The sequence below is a fragment of the Harpia harpyja genome, chromosome 5 (genome assembly GCF_026419915.1).
Source record: "Harpia harpyja isolate bHarHar1 chromosome 5, bHarHar1 primary haplotype, whole genome shotgun sequence".
In the NCBI taxonomy this organism is placed as follows: Eukaryota; Metazoa; Chordata; class Aves; order Accipitriformes; family Accipitridae; genus Harpia; species Harpia harpyja.
Window position 1 is genome coordinate 23,026,471 of NC_068944.1, and position 17,029 is coordinate 23,043,499.

Consider the following 17,029-nt stretch of genomic DNA (forward strand, 5'->3'; position numbering starts at 1 on the left):
TTGCAAAAATTTATACTTACACTTTCCTTTTAGTCCCACTGACTGACAGGCTTTAGCCATTGAATTCGTTACGCTAACAGCCTGTGTGTAAAATCAAGTATTTTTTTTCCAGAACTGATACGTTATATTTATAATGAGAAATTTAAGCGTGGCAAAATGTTATTTTAAATATGTCCTCAGCAGCTTACAAAGCATTTCAAAGTATTTGAGAAGTCTGTGCAACAGGTGAGACATTTTATAGCAAGAAATACACGAGTCCAAGCATGGTGAGTGTTAACAGACTTTGACCTAGCATGGTTTGGGGATCTCTCTCTGATCAGAAAAATGTAGTTTAAAACTCTACATAAGCTTGGTAAATACAGTAGGACAGGGTAGAGAGACAGAAAACAATTGCAGTAAAACCACATGAAGTACAGTTTAGCTAGGATAAGTGGTTGGAGACTCATCATCCTTGTGAATCTTGTTTGGAAGCCACGAGCAGAACAAATGTTTTGGTGGAAGGACTTGTTCCCACGGGACTTAGAACAGTTAGAGAAAATATACTGGAGAAAACAATCCTAAAAAGGCTACGGAGCAACTTGGCAAATAGGTAATTTCTTTCCCTCTACTGGCAATTCTGCCACTCATTAGTAGGAACAGAGGACACTGATAGGCGTGGTACTTCCGTGGCACTTACGTTGGAGCTTTTGGGAGCTCTTTGGCTGACAGCATCCTCCTTAAGTCTGTTCTGTCCATGCTCACTGATGCTTTGAGATCATATTTGCATCCATTTTCCCTGCAGTGTCAATAAATCAAGAACTCTCATGTGTTTCTTCCAGTATCATCCTGCATTACCACTTATAAGAAGACACCGCCTCCAGTCCCACCAAGAACTACCACCAAACCATTTATTTCCATCACAGCCCAGAGCAGCACAGAGTCTGCCCAAGATGCATATATGGATGGGCATGGACAGAGGGGAGATATCATCAGTCAGTCTGGACTTAGCAATTCCACAGAGAGCTTGGACAGTATGAAGGCACTAACAGCTGCTATTGAAGCTGCCAATGCGCAGATCCATGGCCCTGCAAGTCAACATGTAGGGAACAATACTGCCACCGTCACCACCACCACAACCATTGCCACCGTTGCTGTAGAAGATAGAAAGAAGGACCACTTCAAGAAAAACAGATGCTTATCTATTGGAATACAGGTACAGTACAAGACATGGATTATATGCCTGCCATTGTTTTGGATTTCTACATCTATTTTACTGCTCATTATGCAATGTTTTCTGTATTTTTCTTCTTTTCCTGACAGGTACCTATGTAGAAATTGCAGCAGCGTAATCATTCTGCATGGTACTAATGATGTTTTCCTAATTTATCGTAAAAACGTCAGATGCAAGGATTGGTTTAAGTCTCCTTGCTGCTTGTTAGTCAGCTCTGTTAAATTACACACATGAGCACTAATCTATGAATCATAACACAGAGGGGGTCAGAAAGGCATGAATTAAATCATTGAAAGGGAATGTGTAAAACAATGATTTACATTACACTATCACCCAAAAAATATTTTCGTCCAGCCTCACTGAATTAATTGTCACTGCTTATTCATGCATTTCATAATGACTGGTAGCCGCTTGAATGAGGCAGCATTGTTCCTATCTCGGCCTCAAGAGCAGAGGGTAAGTTCCTTCTGATTTGCCCTTGTTAAAGAAAATTACATTTTGTTACATCTAGTGGAATGAAACAAGAAAACTAACCCTGCCAAAGTTCACTCCTATTTGCAGAAAAGAGAAGAGCAAATAAACTAGACCAATGTAATCTGCTTTCTTAATTAGTCTTTCCCATACCACCCCCCCTTCAAAAGAATGTGCATAGGACTCCAACTATCTGCTTGCAGGATTAGCTTTTGCAACAAAGTTCTTGAACTTACAATCATCTGAGAATCAACACATGTTTTGATGGGAGATGAATCCCAAGCAAACAGAATAGCAATCCACAGCTTATCAACCTTCAAAAGAAGACATGATTTTTTTCTTGCAGATGGAGATTGTAAGCACAGCGCTATGTGCCTGGACAGGCTTATCTGATTAGCAAAACCTAAAAATTTACCATGAAATCTCTGCATCAGCCTGATGAGGTGAGAGGCGCTGTGTGGAAGTATGCCATCCCAGGGGCAGCTCCTGGAGAAACTGTGACTTTTTTCTTACTTCTTCTTGGAAGGACAATAATTATTATTGCCTGTGGGTTGAGTTCACTGCCTTGATTGTAGCCTTTTTCTGCTTCACAGCCATTTGTTTTGGGTATATTCTGAAAGAAGGGCTGATGATCAGTGTTAAACACTGGAGCAAGATCCAGGTGGGACAGGGATAGAGGAAAGCTCTTCTATTACTTATTCCCATTCCCAGCAAAGCCTAAGGTGCCATTTTATTGTTGTAATCCCTCATTTCACTGAGCAAAGCAACAAAGACTCCTTAGCAATCAAACACCCTTCAAAATAATGGATAGAAAGAAGTAATCTCCATGTTTGCAGAAGCCAAAATGAACAACAGTAATGTGAATCATGGCTCTTGAGACACCATCTCCCTGCTGTCTCTTCTTAAGGTAGTGTTGCTGCCAAGTAACAAATGCTGCTTTTGAGAGGTATAGGGGCCTCAGTTTCCTGAGATCTGAGGAAAATAGAGCCCCAAATGCTGTTCAAGCCTTTGACAATCTCCCTCTAAAACTTTGAAATTTATAGATGACCAACATAATAATATGTGAAAGCTGCCTGGGGATGGTACGTGAGGGTCTGCCAGGGTATTTTTTGTGTACAAACCAATGGAGATGTCTAAAGCTGGGACTGCATGAAGCGAAACCTTCAGCAGTGATACAGCCTTACAGGATTCCTGCCCGTGCACTGTGCCACTCTCCCAATTGTGCCCATCAATGAGATTTTTAGGGTCAGACAGTCTTCACAAATAAAGGAAAACTACTTTGCTAGTCCACTGTCTGGTCCATTTTGCAGCATCATTGCACGAGCCATCGTGCTGGTACAGCTGAAGGAGTAGTGTGGAAATGGAAATACCATAAGAGAGCTGTTGCTGCCAGAAATCACTTCTCTTAGAAGCAACTGCCTAAAATAGGTAGGTAGGCTATCAGCCCTCTGACTGGCAGTATGGAGTCACTCTCTCTCCACTGACTGTAAAGGGAGCCTGGTTTAGGCTTAGACTGAACTCAGACCAGGTATACACCTTAATTATAGTTTGGCCCATCTTTGTAGAGCAGGGCAAGCTGCATAAGCCAGAGGCATATTCTTGATTTGCTTCCTCCTCTAACAAATAAACCTAATGTGCACTTGTGATGAACCTCCATGTGTGTCCTCTGCACTCCTGAGTCACTCTTAGGACACCACAAGCCTTTGCTGTAAATCTGTTTAGCAAACAAGTAAAGTAAAGCAAAGAAAAATGCTTCCATCAAAAGGTTGCTTCTCTCTGTCAGTTATGGGATTTAAGATGCAGTTATCTCCCCAAAAGCCCCTGTATCAAGTAAGTACCTCACTTCACTGAACAGCTCTGTAACTCCCATCCCTCCTTGAGCACTTTTCCTGCATAGGCTGTTCAGTTGGCTCTCAACAAGAAGTTTATTTACTGGTGGAACAGATGCTAACTACAGCTTGAGATTTTGTACACCCGGGGTCAGAGTGGATCTACAGGTCACTTTGTAACACTGCTGTGGTACAAAAATTCTGTGTGCCAGAAATTTTTTTTCTTGTTTGACTAACAATGTCGTATATAGCATTGGGAATTAACAACTACACTGATTGGACCCAGAAGTTTGTGACTTTGCTCAAAGACACATCTGTGGTGTCGTGGTTTAACCCCAGCCAGCAACTAAGCACCATGCAGCCGCTCACTCACTCCTCCCCCCGCCTTCGCCGGTGGGATGGAGAGGAGAATCGAAAACAACTAAAACTCGTGGGTTGAGATAAAAACAGTTTAATAATTGAAATAAAAAGTAAAATATTATAATAATAATAAAAGTAATGAAAAGGAAGATAACAAAAAGAGAAATATAACCCACGAAATACAAATGATGCACAATGCAATTGCTCACCATCCGCTGACCGATGCTCAGCCAGTCCCCAAGCAGCGATCCACCCCTCCTGGCCAACTCTCCCCATTTTATGTACTGAACATGACATCATATGGTATGGAATATTCCTTTGGCTAGTTTGGATCAGCTGCCCTGGCTGTGCCCCCTCCCAACTTCTTGTGCCCCTCCAGCCTTCTTGCTGGCTGGGCATGAGAAGCTGCAAAATCCTTGACTTAGTATAACACTACTTAGCAACAACTGAAAACATCAGTGTGTTATCAACATTATTCTCATACTAAATCCAAAACACAACATTATACCAGGTACTAGGAAGAAAATTAACACTATCACAGCTGAAACCAGGACATACGGTTAAATTTTAATTTTATATCATTGGTATAAATCTCCTCATAGAGATGGAAAGATGGTATAAAGTTCCTGCCTGTGCTCTGGGGGACCACCTGTTTGCATGATGAAGCAGTAAAGAAAATGCATCCAAGACCCGCATCTGCTTTCTTTAAATCTTATCTGTACAGTGCTCTGATTCGGGACACTAACATTTAAACAAAATAAACACATAATTTTGACATGAGTTCACATACGCATGCACATACAGGCTAACAGGTAAAATCAAAGAAATGGTGGAGCACAGTAAGTGGAGTTACAGCTGCTCAGAGATTTGCTCTGGCAAATGTAAGCATCCAGCCTCCATAAAATACTGGATAAGCTCCACCTGCATTTTGCAGGCCAAATGTTGTCTTACCAGAAATGCCTTATAAATTAACAAGAATGATGAATACTCACTAATAACATCAGAAATGGGCACACCACAGATAAACTATCTGACTACATGAAGGTACTTATGATACAAGCTATATGTGCAGACACTTAATAGTTATCATGCATAGAAATTGTAAGTAGCTGGGTGATATCTCTGCTAAAATACATTCTAATTAGCTGGTTAATTTTTTTAAGGTTGATGGTGCTGAAGAATCCACCAAATCAGGTGAAAATAAAGCAACCAGTAAGTTCCAGTCCATAGGAGTTCAAGTAGAGGAGGAGAAGTGGTGAGTAGAAGTTAATACTGTTTTTCTAAAGTAAATAATTATGCCGCAACTAATTTTTAAGAGCCCTAGTTCCTGCATGCATGACCATATAAACTTGCTTCCTGGATGAATTGTTAGATCACCCAACTGAAAAGCTGAGTCTTATAAATGCGGTAGCTTTTATTTCTCAGAGGGGATTTTCCAGGACCAGTAGGAGACCTGGAAGAAATGTGCCACATATTTTGAAGGTCAATATACTTTTAATAAGGTCTTCTTCCCTAGAAAATCTACCTAAACAGCAAAAGGTAGTGCAGCTGGAGTATTAGTCTCTGGATGGCTGCAGCAGCATAGAGTTGATGGGGAAGTTTACCTTGTTTTTCAGCAGAATAATTTCAGCCACATGGAGCAGTGCAATGGCTGAGCCAAACTGATTGCTTTAGCTCAGGTATCTCACCCAGACATCTCAGCATTACAACTGGTCTGTTGCAAAAAATTGTTGAGATTAAAAAGCAAGCTGTAAAACTTGGTTCTGTCTCCAATCTGCAGTGTAACCTGAATAAGTAAACAAATATGCCCCAATAAAAATGAAAAAAAAAAAAAATCTAGAATAGTTGTCTTTAAGGGTTATGTTTCTTTTGGATAACAAGTTGCAGTTACGTTGCAGGGCAGCATAACTGTGCATAGCACTTTCCAGACACATAAAGATTCTGAGTGCTTGACCACAACTGCGAATCTTAATTCCTCCCCAAAACTGGACTCAGTGACTGAAGAAAAGCCAGGCTCTCCTTGCCTCTGCGCGTGCAGGCTGCTGCAGCTGCAAGCACCCACCCAAGTCTTTGTTCATTTTTCACAAGCCACTTGGGCACAGCATAACTTTCAGATCCTGGAGCCATTTTGTTGAGAACTCGATGTACAGTAGTGTAGGAGAAGCCTCGGGGCAGTAATGCTGATCAGTGAGGGAAGAGTCGCCCTTGTAACCTCTCCAGAGAAAACCTGGGTGCAGCAAATCTGAGCTGACAAAATTAGGGCCCTCTGCCCTCCTCTGGCCCACCGACTGCAGTAGCAAGTAGAGGAGATGTCCATTTTCACTGCTTTTTTCCTACGTTTGCTAAAAATACTCAAAAATAACATGTTATCTACACCATTTTCAATTCAACAAAATCTCCCTGTAAAGTAGCAGAGTATTTTCCTGTGGTTTTAAAAGGCTAAAGTGGTTTCAGCAAAAAGAAATGTGATTTTGCAATGACCCTGCTAGGCCGTTACCAAGTTCCTCATTAACCTGCTAAAACATCTCTTGCTGGCAGACATTTCTTTATGTGTTAGACCTTAGCCCCATTTACCCACAACTCTTCCTGCACTAGATAAATGAGCACATTAGAATAGATGCTGAAGGACCATTTCCCTTCAGCCTGAGCACAAAGGAAATAACTACCCCAAAAGCCCAACCCTCCCCCTCCCCTCCAACCCCCCCCCCCCCACACCCCCAAAAAAAACAAAACAAAGAAAGAAATGGCTGTTTGTAAATACCTTACTTCCAAAGTCCTCTTTATATTGCAGTTTTTATTGCTCCAGAGAAAAAGGTATGATTTGCCTGTGAGGGTCTGCCCTGAGAAAGCAATATTTCTGCATTACCTACTGACAGCTGCGTTTGGGGGTTTCCTTGCTGATAAAGTTGAGATTGCTGCTGTTTGGAGCAGAGGGGCAAGCAGCAATCTATCACGGACTTTCAGAAGTGAACTGGCTGATAAAGGACAGCCCCTAATCCTTAGAAAATGAGGGCAGTCAAGACACAAAGGGCTTAAAATCACAGCTCGGCACTCATATTCTTTTTTTTTTTTTTAACACAGCAGAGCACAATGTATTGATTATCTGTTACAGGAATAGAATTGTAAATACAGTGCATTCTTCCCTGCCTCTGCACCATAACATCTGCAGAGCCTCAGAAAAGCCCTTTTGAGTTGAATCTTTGACAAATAAATGTTTTTTAAAATCTTCCAGGCTTCAGAAATATTAAATAAATATAAAATAAGAAGAGAAGAATGACACAACAAAGAGGATAAATACAGCAAATTGATCATGTTTCCTTGCCAGTCTAAGCTATTAAGTGCACTGTTATGAAACAAGAAAGCTCTTTGCTTAATGCACCAAAAACCTACCATACAAAATTTGTTTCACTTCTCTTCTTTGCTTCCTGCTCTTTCCTCCCCCTTTCCCTCACCTCATATGACTGCCATTCTCACACTAAGGAGTCTTATCTCCTCATGTCCTTTTAAATATTCCTGCTGCTTGGACCAAGTAAGCAAAAGATTTTGCCTCCATTTCTTGATCTAAGTAGTTCAAAAACAGAGCATCTTCAGAGGACAGGTGTGTCTCTTCCATCTTCCATCTCGACTCAGACCTTTCATTAGCCCTCCACTCTCTGTAACCTGGGCTTCCTGCCAAGGCAAATGACTGAGTCCTCCGAATCCTCCTCCTCTTGTACTGCTCAAAGGATAAATGTGCCTACCGCTACCTGACCATATCACAACTGGATCAATCACTGCTATTCATCTTATCCTCAGTTTTTTATGCTGCCTGCTCTCAATAATCTTTTTCATACTCATTCCTAAGTGCAGCTCTTCAATTTCTAGCATTAATAGAGTATCTCTGTTCAGTCCTTCTCATGGAAAAAAACTGGTATGTGTTTCTTTCAACCTCACGAGATCTTCCTGCTCTTACTCTCTTATCTCTCACCTGATCTCTTCCATGATGCTAACAAAACCCCAACCAAAATGTTCCTCCCCTTTCCTCACATGACTCACCTCTTCCAGGGCAATTTTGAAACATGTATCTAATGAAGTTGATCAGTGCAATCTCAGGGCACTTCCATTTCTGTCCATTTCTGTTTGTCCTTTCTCTCTACCTGCAACTTCTTCTTGACCTCAAAGGACCACCTTCCATTCCTCACTTACAGAAGATAATTGAGTTGTTGGAAGTCAACCAGTTCTACTGAACCAGAAAAGAAGTAGTCATATATTGTGCCAGGCCAATTAGCACACATCCTTACTGAACAAGTGGGTCTCAGTCCCATAGCTCTGTAATCACTTTTAGTGTCTCTTGCATTTTACCTTGTCTGCCCCAAGATCTCCTCCTATTTCATCCTCACCCCCAAAATTGTCTTGCTCGTTGCTCTAGTCATACCATCAGCTGGTAATGGTACTTGGTTTGCTATCACAAGAATTTATGAATACCGAAACAATGGTAGTTTCTGAAGTAAGAACACTGCCATGGGAAACTAAAACATGTCTTAGTCCTCCATTTTCTCTGGCTTCTGTGGGGCCAGGGAAGGTGCCCCCACCTCTTGGTGTGGTGTAAAAGTGTGGTATAAAGTGAAATTATTTGAAATGGTGGTGGGGTAATGTAAAAAAAAAACAAAAAAAACCCACAACAAAACAAACCTCTTTTGTCTCTTCAAGGGAAAAAACCCACATCTTTGGCTTTTGTTACTATATAAAGCCATATTTTTCTCTTTTTTTAATCTAGGTTTTTGGGTTTGGTCACTTACTGTCCTGACAAAAAATACTCAGGTTTTAGGGTCTTCTCTGCACAGCAGGCCACTCCTATGCTCTAACTCAAACTTCTCAACTCACCAGTATTAAGGACAGGATTTTCAAATCTGTATTTTGGCTAAACTGAGCTTGGACGGATATTTGCTTGGCTTTTGTCTGCAGCATTGTCTGGCTTTCTGTGTTCTCCACAGTGGAAGCCATTCCACTGAGAAATTCTGAAGGTGGTAGATGCCCCCTCCCTGAAAACATTCAAGGTCAGGTTGGACGGGGTTCTGAGCAACCTGATCTAGTTGAAGATGTCCCTGCTTGGGGTTGGACTAGATGACCTTTAAAGGTCCCTTCCAGCCCAAACCATTCTATGATTCTAACCTGGCTGCAAGTGATGGAGCTGGTATTCAGTAGAAGAGAGAGGCAGTTTCAAAAGCAAGGCTTAATAATGTTCCCTGTTTAAAGCTAAGGGCCCTGACCCAGTCTTGTGTGTTAGGCTTCAACAAAGTGTTGCCCCCTCTTGTTCCAGCTCTTCCCCCTAGTGCTGCCCAGAAAGTGTCACAAGGTAAAGGTTAGAACAGGTTTATTTGAGGGTGAGAGATCCCAGGAACACTTTGATCCTCCGTCTTCTGCAAACTTGACTGGTGAGAGTCATGCCCAGCACAGCGTGTGTATTTGCTGAGGATGGTCTTTGTAGTGTAACCTCCTCCCTGCGCTGCTGTGCTACTCGCATGCTGGAAAGGGCAGGGTAGATACCCTATGAATATCTGGGGGCCAGCAGGGCAGTGCAGGACAGGGAGGAAGAGCCCAAGCAGCACTTGAAGCTCTACCATGTTTCAAGGGAGATTGATAGATGGAGATTGATTGATTGATTGATTGATTGATGGCTGGGAGATACATGCAGGCTGGCTGCACTAAGGCCAAGGCCTCAGCTTCCCACCAGCAGCATACTTGACCACTGCTGAGGAGCTAGGCCCACACTGATAGAGACTTGCGTAGGGCCAGACCCTCTCAGTGCAATGGGCTCCCTTCTTCAAGCACAGCCTTGGATCAGTATTGCAGTACTTGGTCTAGGTCTGCTGGATTTGGCCAACCTCCATGGGCTCCTCCTGATCTTCCAGTGGGTCCATTGGCTCTGTGCCACCCTCTGCGGTTTTGGGTCGCCAACCAAAGAGTTCCCAGACATCCTCTTTGGTTCAGCTGATCTTGTAGTTGCCCTTTGACTCTATTTGGCAGCTTCACTGGGCATTGGGGCACAGCATGCAGAGGCTGGCAATCGCTGCCTGAGGCTTCCCCACTCCTGTCCTGCTCCAATTGCTGGCGCTGCAAGTTGTCCAACTGTGGGATGAGTGGGTTCACGGTGTGCTGGGTGAAGAACTGGCTGAAGGGCATGGCTCAAAGGGTTGTGGTGAATTGGCTGGTGACTGGACACCAGTAGTGTTCCTCAGGGCTCAATTCTAGGGCCAGTTCTGTCCAATCTATTTATCAATGATCTGGATGCAGGAGTTGAATGCACCATTAGCAACTTGGCTGATGATACCAAACTGGGAGATCCTGTTGACAAGAGGCCTTGGAGGGGGATCTGGATAGATTGGAGCATTGGGCAACAACTAACAGGATGAAATTTAACAAGAATAAATGCCGGATCCTGCACCTGGGACGGAGTAACACCAGACAGAAGTACAGATTGGGAGAGGCGTGGCTGGAGAGCAGCCCCGCAGAAAGGGATCTGGGGGGGCTGGTCAGTAGCAGGCTCAATACGTGTCAGCAGTGTGCCCTGACAGCCAAGAGGGCAAACCCTGTCCTGGGGTGCATCAAACACAGTGTAACCAGCCAGTCAAAAGAGGTGATTATCCTGCTGTATTCAACGTTGGTGCAGCCTCACCTTGAATATTGTGTGCAGTTCTGGGCCCCACAATTTAAAAAGGATGTGAAGGTCCTTGAATGTGTCCAGAGGAGGGTAACAAAGCTGGTGCAAGGGTTGGAAGGCATGTCCTGTGAGGAGCAGCTGAGGACTTTGGGCTTGTCTAGTTTGGAGAAGAAGAGGCTGAAGGGTGACCTCATTGCTCTCTGCAGCTTCCTGAGGAAAGGAAGTGGAGAGGGAGGTGCTGATCTCTTCTCCCTGGGATCCAGTGACAGGATGCATGGGAATGGTTCAAAGCTGCGCCAGGGGAGGTTCAGACAGGACATTAGGAAGCATTTCTTTACCAAGAGGGTGGTCAAACACTAGAACAGGCTTCCTAGAGAGGTGGTCGATGCCCCAGCCCTGTCAGTGTTTAAGAGGCATTTGGACAATGCCCTTCTTAACAGCATGCTTTAACTTGGTCAGCCCTGGAGTGGTCAGGCAGTTGGACTAGGAGATCATTTTACATCCCTTCCAACTGAAATAGTCTATTCTAACATTGCCATAAAGGATTAGAGTTTCCCTGCTAAGACTTTTGGTGATGAAAAGACTATGTGAATGTGAGAAGGGGGGGGATAGAGCAAAGCACACAAGATTGTATAGCTTGAAGATGTATGGTTGAAATCCTGCCATTAGAAGACATGGTACCGTATCTGCTAACTCCTTCTGCAGTTTGTTTTGTTCTGCTGACAGCAGCTGCAACCTTAGCAGAGAATCCCACAACCAAGAAATAGTACAGTCAATGGGTAAAGTGAGACATGCCAGATTTAATGTAAGTGCCTCTGAGACTCACCATGCATCAGTTGGTTTGAAGCCTACATCTTTTCTGGGTTTTGGGGGGGGGGGGTTTAGGAAAGAAAGAAGCTCTCTGCGTTGAAATGTAAACATGTTTTTCAAAGGAAAGTAAAAGTGGAGCGTTGAATGCTAACAACCTGTGACCCTGTTGTTGCTGTTCAAAACACATCGTGCTGTTGTTCTACATACTGGTTTATCCAGTCTGAGGTTTCAGGGCTTTCTGCACCTTAGGCCAGATATCTGGTGCAGTTCTCTGAAGCTGTAATTATTACACCTTGTGCCTGCAGGGCACAACTGAGTACAAAAGGGCCAAGCCTGAAAGCAGAGGAAGAAGCAAATCTCTGTTTTTAACGGTTACCAGCAATTTATGAAAGCTTCTTTTTTAGGTAGTCCCATGAGTGTTTTGTATGTGTAGAAATAGTGAAAACCTGGGCATTAGCTTCAGCAGCGCTCCTGTGGTATGGAGTTTTAACTGAGAGCAAAACAAAAAAGTTCATGTGGGACACAAATGGCATTTTGTAAGAGTAAAACATCCTGGAAGTGAGTGAGGAAGCTATGTCAGAGACTAAAATTACCATCTATTAGGCATTTTGCATAGATGTGCTGGAGGCAGGCAGATAGTGGGTGCCTCCTTCCTGCATTTCCATTTCATTCAACATACATTTCCTTGGGAGTATTTTTTTAATTTTTAACTGATGCTATATTCTATTGCCAAGTTGTTTTTCTTTTGAAGACAGATAGGTTACACAATCCAGTGCCAAGAATCCGTCGAGCAAGCCTGTAGCATATTATTATATAGATAAAACAAAGGCAAAAAAAGTATGTCATTCTATTTTATTTGTTGGGCAGAGTCTGGTTTTGGCAGTACTAGCTCATATTGAACCCAGTAAGAGTCTGCTCCTGAAAGCTTTGAAATGTAGTGCCTCCAGCAATACATCCTCTTGGCAAGTAGACCTTGATGGTGTACACTGAAAAGCCAGGGTGTTAACCGAAGTTACAAATGGTCATCTGAAACAGAAGGATATCAGAGCCTAGGGCACTCGGGAAAGCAGAAGGCAGCTGTGTCGTGGAGGGTGGAGGTAGGGGCATGGAGAATGAGCCTGGATTAAGGCATTTGCTTTTCTCTCCAGTACCGTGGAAGGTGTGGAAGAGTACACTGTGTACTAATGCCTTGGCTCTCAGTGAGCCCTGACTAAATGACTGAAAAGAAACCCTGTGTGACCGTGTGCCTGTGTGGGCACACGTGTTTGTTTGGGGTTTTTTTTATGCGTGTGTGTGTGTATGCATGCATGAACTTCAGGGCAGGTAAGGGATTTGTCAGGTTGGTGGCTAAATTAAACCATTTTTTTAAAAAACTAGATTGGACCAAAAGATTTTCATTGTAATGTCAGACTAGAGCTAAAGTCTTTCTAGCCACTAATAGGAGTCTAACAGCTTTTCTCTGGCAGGGGCCAGTAGCAGGTACTTAGGAAAATTATAAAGGAGTATGTGTAAAGGAAAAGTATAAAGGGTGTGTATGAAGCGCTACTTCTCCCAGTAGACCTTCCCAATTTAGCAGTCTGTTGTTCAGGGACTTCCTAAGCCAGATATGACATCTGTGTAATAGCTCTTCCTGGACCTTTCTCCTGTGAATTTGATCAGGTTCCCTTTGAACCTATTTTTACCTTTGGTTTTCCCAGGATCCTGTGGCAATTTAATTACACATTGTGTAAAGAAATACTTCCTTTCACTAGATGTAAATTTTTAGACCTCTAAGCCTTGCAACTGGCTGCCTTCCTCCCCACAGTTCTTACACTCTGAGAAATGGTGAAACATCACCTAGTCGGGATTTCATAGGTCTCTCATATCCCTCCTCAGCCACCTGTTTTCTAAACCAAGAAATGTCTTTCCTCCTATGAAAGCCATACCATATGTCCAATGATCCTTGTCCTCCCTTTTGAGCTTTTCTGCTGTATCAGTCTGTAGCAAAATGCTTTGCTCTGCTCATCAAAGGATAAATACTACCAAGCTGGAGAGTTCTGCTCACTCCATATTTTTCAGGTGTATATTGTGCAAAATGGTGGTGGCATAGCCATGACTTTTGCATTGTTTAACAACACCTGCTTCAAAAGGACTGTAAGCAGCAGGCACTATATTAAAATGTTCGTATTCTAGGCCATTATAAAAAATTTGTACACAATCTATTATTAAAGTTTTCCAGGGATTGGTGTGGCTGAAAAGTTAATTTGAGCTTTCTTCTGCAGAGGAATTGGCCTTTTTTAAATTAGACAACCCTTCTCAACTCCTGTTTTGCTTTGCTCTACTCCTCTCAAAGCCCCAGATCAACACCCACTAATTTCCTCTATCATCAGCAGGACCTGGTACGGTCCTCCTTGAAGTCTGCTGCACTCCTCCTGAGTATCTGGGTGCATCAGGTATATAGGATGTGAAATTCTCCTTCAACATCCTTCCATCTGCTCCCTCCCCAGTTGCAGACTAAATACGCTTGATGAAGTTTTGCTGTCAGTTGCACTTGTCTAATCGGCTATTGCTCTTCAGTGGAAGGTGGAATGTAAATGAAAGGGAGTGAAATGGTGCCCAGCATCCAGCACAACTGTCTGCTCAGCATTTTCATTGCTGCTTGAGCTCAAACTAACCAAAACATCATAGGGAAATGGGTCCTAACACTGGTTTCAAGAGTAAATGTGAGACTGTGAACAAATTAGAAGCTAACTACTAGCTGCATGAGTGCACAGGCATCCTGGATTTGTAAAAAGAAGGGATGGAAATCTGTCCCTATTCAGTTCAAAACTATGCTAATTCTGAAGCCTAAATATTAGTAATTTAAGTAACATCTACATTAATTACTTTATGGTCCTACCTTCTTTTCATCATGGGGCAAGACAGATGTCTGCTTAGCTTGTTTTCCTGTGTTCCTCAGTGCATCAATTTCTAGAGTTACCCCAACTCTGTAATTATTTGCCTGCAGATTTTCCACTCATTGCCTCTACAATTTACTGCTTGTCATATCTGCTCTCACTACCACCCCCTGCAACTGTATTAGGTGTCTCTTACTCCTTACACTTCCCTCTGCTCCTTCTCTATCAGCCTGTTCACCTCAGATGCCTTGGACTACAGAATTCAGAGTGCTGTTTATGTAAAGAAAACCCACCCAAACTGAAAGCCCCAAACCTTCTCTCTCCCCTGCTTTTGTCTTCACCCTCAGGGTTTGCTCTCTGCCCCCAGAGGTTCCAACATAGGGAAAATATGGAAGGTGAAAGGAAGCTACCTACAGGGTAGCAGCCATCACAATGAGGGTCACATAAATAGTGACTGAGAATGCTAGCTTTGGTGAAAAAGAGAAGACCATTTTGAAACTGAAGGTTGAATGTGAAAAACATATGTCTGAGCACTGGGAATGGGCACTAAAATTGTGAGAGATTAGCAGGTACATAATTATGAAGAGTAATTATGAAGAAGCAATACAAAATACTTATCTGGGTTAAAAATGCTTATCTTCTTTATAAATGGAATGTATAACATTACATAGATAGTGGGCTCATTGGTATTACTATCTTATCAATCTTACATGTATGGTTTTTAAATGTGGCTTGTGAGTTTGGGTGTGTAACTTCAAAGGGGTGTGAGTTTTAAAAGTTGAAAGATAAGCCACTTCTTAAAAGTGGGGGCCTTTAACTTTTCATTAATTGGTAACCTAAAATCCTGAGCTACTGACACTATTAGCTGTCTCTTGGGCTAGCCTCTGGCTTTGTTAAACCACACAACAATTAGGGGTACTTGCCTCAATAAGCAGTGAGTTTGCATGGAAAAAAGAGATGCTTGTTTGTTGGCTTGCAATGAGAAAATAAGTTTCTGCTGATCATTTCAAGAAAAAGCACCTGAATGTAGCACTGAAAGCCATGACTGTCAGTCTTAGGAGGAGTGGCAGAATCTTAATAACTCCTTTCTTACTGAGTTACCTAGAAAAAGCTTTCTAAACATTTCATGTTTGTGCTCTCCAAAGCTTTCGCAGGTTTACACGATCTAACAGTGTAACAACAGCCGTGCAAGCAGACCTGGATTTCCATGAGAACTTTGAAATAATCGACCCTCAAGAGGACAATACATGTTCTGGACAAATATCAAGACAATTTTCCCGAGATGCAAGTACCTCTACCGTTAGCATACAAGGGTCAGGAAACCATTACCATGCATGTGCAGTGGATGATGACTTTGATACAGATTTTGATCCATCAATTTTACCTCCTCCTGACCCCTGGATTGACTCTATAACCGAAGATCCTCTGGAAGCTGTTCAAAGGTCAGTGTGCCCACGAGATGGCCACTGGTTTCTGAAGCTACTTCAAGCAGAGAGAGATCGTATGGAGGGCTGGTGCCAACAGATGGAGAGAGAAGAACGGGAAAACAACTTACCGGAGGACAGTAAGTAACTGCGTACAGTAATATTGAAACTACAAAGAAGTATTTAATATAGGTCAAATTTACTCCAGTGAATTCTGTATCATGCCCTTTCTTATTTAGCTATGGTTATGATTCTCAAAAGGACTGTATGTATGTATATAATAATCCTTATTAAAGTTGACAGGGAATGCAAATGCTCGGCACTTCTGAAACTCCAGAGGTATTAGCTTTTGGGATTGCATAGTTCAACGGATAATTAGGAGATCGTGGCTAGGGATCTTGTAGTATTAACGTTTCTTAACTCTTCCATTTGAAATTACTTCTCATAACCTTAGAATATAATTGAACAGATTCTAGTTCCTTTTCATTAAATTCATATTTTAGTTGTCTTTTTAGATGGTGTTTGGCATCAGAGTCTTCAGATGCTTCTCCCAAGTGAAAGAGATTTCAGTCATGCTTCCAAGTTGTTCTCCCTCTCTTCCCCTCTCCAGCCTCCCTTCATCTCCCTTGCAGTTCTCACTCCTCTTTGATCTTCCCGATAAAACAAGGTCTCCATATTCCGTGATAAAAAACGCACACATGCAAACTACATCTCAGTTGTCACTGCTGCCAGAAGTATTACCCTACCTGTAAGGTAATGGGAATGTCTAGTAAGCCTTCATTTTGCGTAGCCCAGGTCTTATTCATTCACTCTAATTAGGGAAGAAGAGCTGAACATGTGCCTCCTTGTCCAGAATTTTTTCTCCCAGTCAAAATGGAAGTTTTTTCCATTTATTTCCATCACAAGGAGCAGTTCTATTGATAGCTGTCAACTTCTGGACATAGGTAAACCTGTGAGCTTAGGAGCATGCTCCTTGTGAATGAAGCTTTTTCAAATTCTAACAGAGAGCTTCTAGAAAACAGTAAGGAGCAGCTGCATATAGAGAGTTCAATATTGTGTAATTTAGGCACACCTAAGTGTATTTTCCTGGATATACAAATAACAATTTTCCGACCCCCAAGTTAGCTCCTACCAAAGCAAGGGCTACTACTTCAGCTCCAGGATTGCTTCTTCCAAATTTCTAACCCTTCCTTTCAAGAAGGGTGGCGCTAGAATTCTTTTGAGATGTGAAGGTTTTGATTTATGGAAAGGAATTAACACTGGCAAAAAATATATTTTTTTAAATTCTTAGAAATGTTTCTGTTATTCTTAGCTGTTTCTGCTGGAACTTTCCATTCAATCTAATGAAAGAAACAACCATAGAGAAGTTTGATCTAGATAGTTAAAGTTAGACACTATTGTAAGCAACT

At 42.4% G+C, this 17,029-nt stretch overlaps 1 protein-coding gene across 7 annotated transcripts in view; it reads left to right on the forward strand.

Moving 5' to 3' along the window:
- DLGAP1 (DLG associated protein 1) overlaps positions 1 to 17,029 on the forward strand; it is a 429,128-nt gene that overhangs the window by 394,540 nt on the left and 17,559 nt on the right. For all 7 annotated transcript variants that reach the window (XM_052788099.1, XM_052788100.1, XM_052788102.1 and 4 more), the window contains 3 exons: positions 819 to 1,192; positions 5,034 to 5,125; positions 15,342 to 15,760. In XM_052788099.1, the coding sequence (XP_052644059.1) occupies positions 819 to 1,192; positions 5,034 to 5,125; positions 15,342 to 15,760 (885 nt within the window). The remainder of the gene's footprint in view (positions 1 to 818; positions 1,193 to 5,033; positions 5,126 to 15,341; positions 15,761 to 17,029) is intronic.